This window comes from Microchirus variegatus (assembly GCF_963457635.1).
Source record: "Microchirus variegatus genome assembly, chromosome: 20".
NCBI lineage: Eukaryota > Metazoa > Chordata > Actinopteri > Pleuronectiformes > Soleidae > Microchirus > Microchirus variegatus.
This window is the reverse complement of record NC_139821.1, coordinates 5,471,683-5,484,046: the sequence shown is the minus strand read 5'-3', so window position 1 is coordinate 5,484,046 and position 12,364 is coordinate 5,471,683. Positions and strand designations below refer to the sequence as shown.

General features: G+C 41.0%; 1 protein-coding gene across 3 annotated transcripts in view; it reads right to left on the bottom strand.

The window, feature by feature from the left end:
* bltp3b (bridge-like lipid transfer protein family member 3B) overlaps positions 1-12,364 on the bottom strand; it is a 35,318-nt gene that overhangs the window by 18,855 nt on the left and 4,099 nt on the right. For all 3 annotated transcript variants that reach the window (XM_083906907.1, XM_083906905.1, XM_083906906.1), the window contains exons 2-7: positions 4,589-4,751; positions 2,342-2,380; positions 1,249-1,340; positions 913-1,102; positions 669-809; positions 1-88 (exon numbers count right to left, since the gene is read on the bottom strand). The exon at positions 1-88 is cut by the window's left edge and continues 80 nt beyond it. In XM_083906907.1, coding sequence (XP_083763033.1) covers positions 1-88; positions 669-809; positions 913-1,102; positions 1,249-1,340; positions 2,342-2,380; positions 4,589-4,751 — 713 coding nt within the window. The remainder of the gene's footprint in view (positions 89-668; positions 810-912; positions 1,103-1,248; positions 1,341-2,341; positions 2,381-4,588; positions 4,752-12,364) is intronic.

Sequence of the window (12,364 nt, the reverse complement as noted above, 5' to 3'; positions counted from 1 at the left end):
TGGCTTTGAGCTGGGAGTCGGTCAGCACCCACAGTAGGTCGTCCAGGATCAGAATCAGCTTGGAGGCCACCACGTTACAGTCTTTTATCTGCGCGGAGCACAAACAACTTTGTTTACATCGACTGTATCTGCATTAAAAGCACTTTGTCATCTCGTTATCACAGGATAAAGAATGTACGATTCATCAAGAGATAGCAAAGCTCATCTTCTCCTAATAATGAGATGAATTAATGTGTTATCTAGATAACAAAAATAATGTCCCCCCGTGGACAAGATGTTAGAACTTGACTCAAGTACAGCACTGATCAACTAACTCTGTTTTTGTGACATATTAAGCTACTTGCAGCTGTGAGAGTCTCAAGACTACAGCTTCTGTGAGTAATAAATGCATTATTTGGCTTTTTACTTTGTAAAAGTAACTTCCACATAAAAAGCCTTTTGGGCACTTGATATGTCCTCATATTAAATATTCAACACAAATTAGTCATTTTAGTACGAGTAAACACTCGCTGCGAGATGAACAGCTGCTGCTGATCCTGCAGCCTGCGACTCCAAACTGAGGGATTATTTTTCACAGCCGACACAACAGGATGTTTTTCTTTGAAAACTTTTGGTCTCGTCCAAAGTCGTGCGGTGAAAAAACATCTATTCAAAGGGATGTTTCTGACCCGTCTCTTGAGCGTGACTCGTATCCTGGACTGGTTGGTGATTAGGCGGATGGGGGCGCTCAGCATGTCGTGCTCGGCGCTCTGGATGGCGTCGGCCTCGATGCGGATCATCTGCCAGCTGATCTCCTTAAACGTCAGCATCTGGAGCAAAGACAAGGGATGGAGAAGAACGAGAAACATTACAAAAAAAAAATACATACGATTGATTGATCGTTGATTTCAAAATAAGTTAAAAAAAACGAACCTCTCCTCTCTGAGGGTCCTGGATGCGGGTGAACCGCAGGTCGCTGATGCTCCAGCTGGTGTTGACGCTGTAGACCTGCAGCTGGGAGAGCTCAAAGGAGGCGTTGAAGGCCTTGGCACTGATCCGGATCACGATGGAGTTGATGGACAGCGACATTCCCTCCACCACTTTTTCAGCAAAGCCATATTCACTGTACAAGACGAGGGACAGGTCGACATGATTGGAGAGGTAAACAGGGCGATAAGAGGTGCTTAGCAACAGGTGATGTCATTGCTCAGCTGCGTTGTCAGGAAATACAAGCAAAAAAAAAATCAATAAATAAATCACAGAGCTCACCTTTGTCCTGATGCTGTTGCTATGGGAGACGGGCCATTGGGGGGACGGGGTTCATCACAGGTGCTCATCTCCATCACTACTTTATCCAGGGTCTGAAACAGCAAACACGTAAATAAACACCTATAAATAAACATATTATGTACATTTTCAGGCAGCTGGGATCATCTGCCTGAAAATGTATGTTTGGATGTTTATTTTTGTGCTCTAATTATTAACTATTTTCCAAATTAGACCGAGTAGGATCCATTTTTGCGAGCTTGTCACGTTGCAGGAGAGTTACGTTTGTTAGCATTTGTTGATCGTTGTTGCAGATTGTTCGGAAAATAAAGACAGGACATAGCTGAGGACACTTCGTAGAAACACAAAGAACACCATTTTTTTCCAGATTAAAAATCATTGAAACTTCATGAATTTTGCTGTGAAATGAACATCCTTTTACTGCTGAAAAACACAACCTTAATGTAGTAGCTTCTATTTAGCGAACTGTAAAGAACTGTTGTACGCTCTTATATAATGTCCTGATATTTATGCTCATGATCGATGATGTGTTTCTTATCTCTTATATACTGGAAGTGTGATATAAGGAGTAAGTGTGATATAGGGTTAGTGAAGCACAGGTGTCATTCAGCTGTTGTTGGTTTCCCGTACAGTGTTCTGGTTGCTGCATCTGTCTGGGGACTGGGACCAGTCTGTCAACCTGACACCTGCGCTCTCTGCTCAGCGCTGTGTTTTGCCCCCAAGGGAGAAGTCAGCAGCTATGATGCAGGCGCAAAGCACGCTTGAGCAGATCCTTAAAAGCGTAGTGACGCAGAAAAATGGCCACCGTCATAAGGTCTTTGGACAAAGCAGGCGAACATAAATACAGACTTCTAAATCTACAACTTAACACAGGTGATGAAGGGTTGCAGGGAAGTGTGTCTACTAGTGACAGTAAATGATGACAATGAGGACGGTTGTGGTTGTGGTGCAGCTGTGTGTGCTCTTACTCTGCATTCAGTGGTTTTACTGTGTAAATGTACTGCATTTGTTTTGAATATAACACTTTAAAAACTGGATTTATTTATGGGTAAAGTGTGTTGTGGATTAAACGTACCAGTGAGATTGGGTGAGTCTTCAACTTTGTCCATGGTATCTGTGGGGGAAAAAGGATACAGAGGTTCAAGTCTTTTTATTCTTTATCAAAATGCAAATTGGAACTCACAAAATGAATTTAAAAAGCAAATGAACAGCACGTGATTCCCTCAAGTTAAAACAGCAGGAAAGGAAGCTCAGACGAATAAAAATCAATGAGTTCAGAGTGAGTGACAGGCAGAATCACACAGCAGAGGAGACTGATTATTAAGCATGTTCTTAAGTGCATTGTTCTTGTGTCAAAAGATGAGGAAATGGCCATGGTTTCATGCCTTTAACAGAATTAGACACATTTCATTCACTTGTGTCTACTGTAGTCTGTGGAGATACTACGAGCTGCCAGTAGGGGGTGTAAGCTCACGTCTTTCACATTGATTCACCACAATGCAATCATTTATTGCCCTTTACATCCATTTACACACAGCTGACTAGAGATGCATCAGCTGCTGCTACAGAACTGTTTTTTTACAAACTGGATTCAAAAAAGGGAAATCAGTAGAATTTGTTCTTTTGTGTGAAAACAAAGAGGAGAGTGAGAGAGTGTCGGGTTGAACGCCTCTGCAACAGGAAGACACAAAAGATGAGATGAGGATGTGACGTGAGGAAGTGAGATACACATCTCTGTTCTATTTCACCCATTTAACAGTGACAGTGAAAATATATATATATATATATATATATATATATATATATATATATATATATATATATAAATATATATATATATATATAAATATATATATATATGAACACGACCACATTCACCGGCTCTGCCTGACGCACACTGACTGTAAATGATGTGGATATCACACCTGTAACATTACATCACTATTACACATGAGGCTAATGTAATATAATAATTAAAACACTTGCACTGACATAATAGCTGCTAAAACAGTCTGTGTGATGTTCGGTTAAAGCCTCAGGAAAGAGAGAAAGTACTGGGAAGGGAGGAAAAAAAAAAAAAGAGGTGGAAAGTCCAGTCATGGTGGACATTACTCAGCTCTATTCACCGTTTCCAGGGTGTGTCAGTGACTGTTCTTACATTTTGGCACTTGACCGACTACCACGACTATATGAGGAGTATAAGAAACCTCCAGAAGAGAGTGTGTGTGTGGATGAAAATATTCATTAAAAACAAAAATATAGGACGTACTAAAAATCCAATCCAATCTGCTGGATAGTCATGCAATCTGACACTGGTTTGGATTCAGTGGGTTTGTCACATGACACGAAATATACAGAATTGTCCTAAATGATATGCCCAATTGAACATAAACAGAGGACGGTTAAAGTTATATTTAAGCTTGAATCCTGAATGAAAAACATAAAAACTAGCTGTCGCTTACCGGAGATACTTATCTCTGTACTTTGGCTTTAAAATAGCAATAAGGAAAGTGACAAAGTCTAATTTGATGTGTTGACACCTTCTAATGTATGTTGTATGTATAAAACGAATCCTCTGTTACTTTGTATGAATCCTGCTGTTAATTTAACAACAATAATTCGATCTTTAGTGACACTATTACTATTGTATCAGCAAATTTAATACATTTTGCGATACATGTGTACAGGTTTTTTTGTTGTTTTTGTCAATGTGAGTGAATGGTGTTTCATCTCTATTAGTGTTGGGCGCATTAACGCAAAAGCGGCGGTTAACGGCGTGAACAATAACACATGTAAACGCATGGTGTTTCCACGACGACTGACCTGAAAAAAGCGTGACGTCATGTTTACGCTAAACTTTAAAAACAGAGGCACACATACGCAGTAGACAGGTACGCTGGTTATTTGTAGCGCTGCTCTTTTCGTTTAATAAACAGACCGCTCCAGTTCGACTGTAGGCGCGCTAACGGTGCTAAAGGAGCTAATTCAGCTTACAGAGCTAACTGGTAAACGGTGCCTGGACTCCGGTGTCGTGGCACGTAAACATGACGTCACGCACGTCTTTTTCCCGGTCAGTCGTCATGGAAACGTGCCATGCGTTAACTCGCGTTAACGTGCGTTTACTTAGTGCCAAGCACTAATCTCTATATGTTGGCCGTGTCCAACGATGTCCAATGTTGGCGATCTGTCCAGGCTCAGCTGGGTTTGGCGCTCTCATGTGGAAGATAAAGCCGGTAAACAACAGATGGATGAATATGGTAATAAGCTCAGTACTATGCTAAGAGTTCAAGCAAAGTGGATTGATTTTCCTCAAGTCTCTCACCCGGATGGCGGCCTTGTTGCATTCCACGCGGTTGATGGCCAGCCAGGTGGGCAGGTCCAGCAGGTTCTGAAGAACCTCCTCGTCCAGCTCCAGGTTGGTGAGCTGGCCCTCTCCCTTCAGCGTGCTGAGGTTGATCTTGTCCGGCGACAGGTTCTTCGCAAACCTACGAGACACAGATGGACAAGTGCAGTTTTGAGCCTGGGGATATTTATAGAATCATGTTCCTGGCAAACAAACCTTAGGCTTTTAGTGAATTGGAGGAGGACAGTGGGTTTAATTGCACCACAAATTGAGTTTTTAAAGTGTTTTTTTTTTTTATTTGGTTCCCAGACTTTTTGTAACAAAAGATGGCTATTTATTTCAGAATGAAAGGAAACCAATCCTGATTTGAGAACAAAATTCACTTATTTTCATCATATGCTGCAATAACTTGCTCTACACAGTATAATGTTTTTTTTTTGTCACTTGGGCTTCACTTTTGTTTCCATGGTTACAGGTTAATCTGATAACAATAACATAGAGGAGAGAGAGGCTCAAGGTACAGAGAGATTGAGTTTTTAAAAAATTTAAAAAAATGGCTCCTGAGCTACACTGAAGAGAGTTTAATGATGCACAGGATTCTACTCATAAGTCAATATTGAAGTTTGATAATCTCTTGGTTTAGAGACCACACATGTAAATACAAAGTGATTCTTTGTGTGTGTTTAGCCTATTTCCTCTGAGTTTGAGCAAATAGCCTTGAACATACAATCTCAGTGCCCGTGACCTAAGTGTTTTCTACACCAACACTTGGTTAATAGTTAGCAGAGTTCTCAGATACTGAACGGTTTAGTGGCCTGTACGTCTCCACACACCAGAACAGTGAGATCTGACACAAAGAATATAGAGGTTTACATCACACTATGTGCTGCCTGCACAGAGGTCAAAGTTTCGCTTTAAACTCCAGACGCACAGCCAGTACAATGAGTATTCTGGTTGCCGTCCAGCAGCCGTGCAGCAATTTAATCATATCTGATCGCTGAAGCACTAAAAGGAGCACTAAATCTGATTTGTTTCTTTATCTAAAGCGGCGCTTCAAAGACACAGAATGACTTTCACATACAGTACAACGAAAAAAGGAGCGTACAGTACTTCCCACTTGATGTCAATAAATATTTTCCTGATAAGTTAATAGTCTCAATTGTTCAAATTGTGTTCCCATGGAGAGGGAAAATAACCGATAACGGCTGGCATCACCCAATAAAAGCCTGGTTTCAGATGACGCTTGTGAACGTCATCATGGAGCCACGTTCAGATTCTTGTGGGTGAACTAATGACAGGTTGCCAGGATAATTATTAGATAATGAACTCAATGAAGAATGAACTCAAAGCTCGGTCAAAATGATCAACAGCAGCTTCAGAATTCTTACTGGTCTACTCGCTTTAAAACAAAATGTGATGAATGTTTGTACAATAAGACTGGGCATCTTTCCGAGGATCTGTCAACATCAGCGACGACACACGACCTGAATTTCTACACTGATGCCACAACAAAGCTTCTGCACTAAACACTTCCTCTGCAATACATGACATGACAACTATGACGGGAACATGCATGAATCAACAGCCTGTGCATGTGTGTGTCACAAAGCTACAGCAGGAGACGACTTCTATGAGTCACTGCAGAAGCTCAGGTTCAATTTCAATTTCAATAAAAACGCTATTTGTCCCCAGGGGGCAATTCAAGGAACATAGAGCATTTGTCAGCAAACACAAAACAGTCAGCCAAGTTCTGTTAAGTTAAAATAAGAGTCAAATAAATTAAAACACAGGCAGTATTTACATAAGGTGAGGGTTTGTTCATGTCTGCCAGGGGAGACACTATCACTGTCTTAATTAAAGTACCTCACATTATAACTGGTGTCAAGTTGATATCATGAGAACAACAGGAAGTGCAGTCATCAGCAGATTAGTGCATATGATAATCTTTATGAAATCAACTATGTCTATGACAATGGACTGCTAATGATGATGAGGCTCGATTATAGAATGGTTAATAATGTGATAGAGACAAGCTCCCATCAACACCCACATTTTCAATTATTCAGAATGTCAATTTACTTGTTTATCTCGCGGGTTGAGTTTGATGCTTCTTTAATTCAACATCCCGCTAAATTATTCAGTAGAAGTAGCACAAAAACAAACACTCAACAAACACACGGTCGCCGAGGAATCGCTAATAATAATAATATAGTATGTGAACATGTGCTCAGAGACACATGCACAGTCGGTGAGTTTGTTTGTCAGGTTGCTGCTGGAGTGTCTCAGACTTGTGACCAGTGAAATATTCATCCCTGATCAAGTATCAGACAAGCAGCCAGCAAACTCCACTCTCCAGCTCCTTATCGGGCTTCTCGAGGCGTCCACTGGGCCGCGTCTCGCTTCCTCTCCTCGTCTTGCAAAGTCATAAAACAAAGCAACGCTCTCATCAGGCCGTAAGGTGTCGAGCAGCTGCCTTATATCAAAACCAGCGAGCTAAATTACACCGGCGGAGGTCGTAATTATTGTTGAGAACGTCAGCAAGAGGCAGAGTATTAGGTTCACGCACTGTCATCCATCTCCTTTATTTCTCCTCCCTAGACTCGAGCCATTATTCCAGTAGGCAAGGCCAAGCTCACCAGACCAAAGCAGGCCCATAAAGAGATTAGGACGAGCTAATGGCTGCAGAGGGGTCAGCCTGCCTGTCGACAGCTAAATGAACTGCTCAACATGAAAATCCTTAGCCACATTCCTCTCTGTAGAATTCAGAGGCACTCACATCTTTTACTTATTAAGTTAAACAGACGACTATAAGTTTAACTTGACAGCACTGGTTTGTTGTTGCTCAAACCAGATATTTAAGGATATAATTGGAAGGATTTCTAGGAAAAAATGGTTGAGTTTCATTTTACAGATCATTAAAAACATCTATCATCTGCCATCTTTTTAATGCTCTGCAGATACTGACCTAGGGTTTTTTGTGTGTTAATTGTACGACTTTTCTTGTTTTTTAGGTTTCTTTGCAGAATAAGCAGTTGTTGCTGGTGCTGGGACAGAGTTTGTAAGAGTAGGGCACTTATTAAATGTGAATATATACACCATCTTTTTACACATAAATTCAAACTTTTCAAAAAGTACCCTAAGATAGTGTGTGAAAGGCATGGAAGTCAAGCTCCATCGCAGATCAACGAAATGTAATTATGGAATTATTGATCAACGATGCCAAATATATCGCGTTCTCTTACGTTATCCTTGCAGTTTGAGCACGATCGGCTTGAAAAGAGCTGACGTTAATCCAACAAACATGTCAGTGAAAGTAAAATTAGAGGCTCTGAGGTCGTTTTGGTTTTTTCCTGCTCCCTGACGATGAATTCTTGGCGCAACCTGATGACATCAGCTGCCAGAGAGAGATGAGCCTAAGGGAGGATGAGAGTGACTCAGATAAAGCGGCCAATTTTAGCAACCAACACTGGCAAAATAAAGACAAAACTTAATTTAGAGGAAACTAGAGGCAGGAAGAGAGGGATAAAGAAAGATGAACATTTAATTGATTCTAAAGAAAAGTAGCCTCGGGGCACTAGGGGGAAATTAGGAATGTAGTTTTTCCAGAGGGTGTGTGGGGGGGGGTATGTGATCTGGGACGTAACCACATTCTTTCCTGCCAGCAGACTTGGCTTGACAACAAAAATGGCGATTTCGACATTTAAATGGGGCCGTTTAAATCCTTCATCAGCTCATTTCAGTGTAACAAGAACACTGTAATGAGTCTGGAGAACACGACTTCTCCTGACATCTAGTATTCCTGAATGGACATCGAGGCCCTTTATTCAGCTAGAGAGCAGAATTAGATGCTGACTCTTACAGGACACCAGTGGTCAACGGTGCAATGAGACAACGCAATCCATCACATTAAACTCAACCCACAAATGTATTAACATGGTGTGGTGGTCACCTGATTTTAAATAAGTAAACCACACTTGTATTTTATATGGAGCAAGTCCTTTCACATGTAATGAATTCACTTAATTTCTTTTGTGAGTCTAGAATATACCATACACAAAAACTTAAAAGGGACCCGGTCTTGATTTCGAACATCAATAACCATTTTTGTGAGTAATTTCAACACAACTGGATATCGATTTTGTCAATCATAATCTGATTTTGAGTCAAATAGAGTCAGTATGACTGCCAGCTGACACGGTGACCTTATTGTCCTCATTCTCACCTCGTCTAGGGATGGGCATGATTATTTTTCCGTTTCAGCAACTATTTGTGATGGTACTAAAATGATACAAAAAAACTGAACAATGTTTTCAAAGAATCAAGTAATTCTTCCTTCTCTAATAACTTCCTCATTTGTGGTGCCTAATATTACCACAATGTGGCAGCAGCATGTGTGTGTTGGCAGAAGTGATGACGTTTATGAGGTTCCTTGAATGTATCTTGAAGTTATTTTGGTATTTATGGAACCAACAGGAGTAATTTATTGTTACTGTACACACAAGAACACGTTTAAGAGAACTAGCAAACATTTTGTATCATTTCATATTTTGGTTTTGGAGCCCTAAAACCTTATTTTTAGAAGATTTCATTCATGAACAATGTTTGTTCTATGTCTATGTTTCTGCTATTATGTATATTGTAATATAAAGTAGTTCAAATAAAGCTTTATGTAAAGAGACAAAACTACCAGCAAGTATTACATAAGAGCTAAAGCTATCATAGTAGTTTCAGTATCTAGGCTGAATCTGAATACATGAAAAAAGATAATAAATATAATATTTTTAAAACTATTATAGCTGCTGTAAAAAACTATGACCAGCGGGGTAGATTTGGCTGGAGATCAGGGTATGAACGTTTGTTGGACTGACCGCTGAAGAGCATTTTTGACTGAAATGCCCATCCCTACATTCTTCTCCAGCTCAACCCAAAGAAAGTCGCTTCTATTTGGTTTTTAAACAATAATAATAAAAAAACAAGATGGTGCTGAACAAACTGCACAACTTGAGCATTGAAATTAAACATCGGTTCATAATGCCACCCGATCTATACGAACAAAAAGAACAAACTGGTCTGACATGTTCTATTGTATTTTTTTTTGTACTTCTGTGCTTCATGAATCACCGCTGGTTTAAACTGTACTCATGTTGCAGAGTGTGCTGTTGTACAGACATATGATATATATGTTGATGTGCAGAGAAACTCAGTGCTCAGCCACAACAGAACAGTTTTAACCTTAGATTTACTATAAACAGGGCTCTCTCTCTTACTTTCCAGCCTACATAAACACAAACTCACACAGGCAACGTGTCACCGTGAAATGTGTCCTGGAATATTTATAACCCTAAGGATACGGTGAAAAGGCTGGTGCAAAGGGAGAAAACAATACGAGACCCCTCGTTACGCGGAAGCTAGAGGATGTCAAGGCCTAAAGGGCCCCCGTCCAAATGTCACACACACACACACACACACACAAATACTTCACAGCTTCACAGTGATCAGACACCCACGGCAAACCACTCACTGAGTCATGACTCATCACGCCATAATAGCCTTCCCACCAGCAGAGAGCAATAACGCTGAACGAGAGAGTTCACATCACTACAGTGCATCATCCTCTGCCAAATTGAAAAAGTCAGTGTCCACGATGAAGAACACAAGAGCAGCAGGAAACAGTGGAACAGTCTCTCACACAAAGCGGTGGCCACTAATTTATACTTCTGCGTAAAGTGCTCTGCGTAGGCTACGTAGAGACTCTGCGTCGACGCAGAGACTGTCGAAGAGCCTCTGCGTAGTCTCCGTCTGCACAAAATATTTTTTAAGTGTCCGTCACTCCGTCAAGGGACTACGGAGACGGCAAGAGCTGCGATTGGTCCTCAGGACAGGCTGAGCCAAGCTGCTCTGTGCCGGCTCTCAGTGCGCTCCGGGTGTCCTGACAGAGGCGGAGCTGATCCCCGCCGATAACGCCGCTGCCGAACTATAAATACGTCATATCTTAACACACACAGCACATGTTTAGACTCTAAATGGCCAATTTCTCGCCTCAAATTATCTTAAAACTGCGTTCCGTGACACAGAAAGGTGAGAAACGGCCACTTTTTCAACAACAACAGTCTTTCTCTCTCGCCATTGCTCACTGTAGCCAGAAGCACAACAACCTTGCGCAGCGACCCCTACTGATCGGGTGGGAAATTGCAGCGAGTGTCCGTCACCACGACGCAGAAGTATAAATGCTCGAGGCGTCTCCGTGGTGACGCAGACGGATAACGCATACGCAGTCGGAGAAGTATAATGTGGCCTTTACACTCTCCACTCACCAACAGTACAAACTCTTGTGGTACGAGATTGAACGGCTCCTTTATCATAGTGGCTTTACAACCCCTACACTGCAGTGTGGGCAGCGCTCACATTTGAAATCAATACCTGCACCTTCATCACCAAACAAACTCTAAATTTTTCAGTCCTAACCTCACTTTGAAATAGTAAAATAGTAGTTTAAATTGTGGAAATGAGTCTTATCTTCTCAATTTTAGCAACAGATAAAACATTAATCAAGCTACCAACATACATCTGTGGAATCCACAGCGTCAGCTCTCATATATCAGCATGGAGGCTTTAAATCCAGAGTGAGCGTCACATATCACCCTGACCACAAGCCTAATATTCCAGGGCAAGACCTCCTCCCATTAGAAGGTGAAGTGCTAATCTTTTCATTGTGAGGAGCCCATTCTCTGCTCATTAGTCTTTGCTCGTTTTACACACTCTGTTCAAAGTCTGGTACGTTCACATGCGAGTTAGAACGCTGCCTGCAATTAGCAAGAGTGCCGTGTCCACATGACATCAACAAAGCTGCAAATTACTCATCGTTTTTTGGATGACTTTTCCAGAAAATCCATCATTAAGTAATCTGCCAACTATTTTCCTGCTCAAAAGACTTGTATATGCCCTTGTCCACATTTAAATGAATCAATATATTTTGTCTCAGATCATCCAAAAGCCAAGAATAGACAAGAGACTTACCAAAATATCTGGATATCAAATAGTTCTTTACATATGAACTAATAATACAGTAAGACAAGGGCTAAACAATTACTGGATGAATTGATTTTAATCGATTAAATCAGTTTGAGTGTTTTCTAAAGAATTAAAACCAGTTTCTCTGGTTCTTCGGCTTCTTATACGTGAATATTTTCTGGTTTCTTTGATCCATATAATAAATAATTCATTAAAACCAAATCATTTTGGGTGTGTGGACAAAATAAGACGACATTTGAGAACATCTTCATTCACAGATTTGAGAAACGCCAATGAATATTTTTCGACATTTCATAGATCATCTGTAGATTTAACAAACCCCAAGTTAGACACCGCTATAAGGAACTAAATCAAAACTCTAAACTGTAAAGCACGGCGGGCAAAGATCGGAAGGACAAATCCAAACGATAATGCCAAGATTAGTGTCCGACGGTAAAAGTAAACGCTCTCACTGCTGTTACACACCATCATTCACGCAGCGTATAATTGTCATTCTCACGTCCCTGCTTCAGTAGCCGTGTTTGACCTTTAATGACAAGAGGTACGAGAAAAAATGGTCTGGTCTGAGGAGAACGGGGTGGAGCGAATGTGACGGAGCACGTCGGGCGTTGCGACAGCAGTTTCTCCATCCATCTGTGTCTCCGTGTGTCACTGTGTGTAATAGGATATTGCGCCGTCTGGCTCGGCACCAAGGTGCTGTCAATGATGTAAACCTGTGTGTAA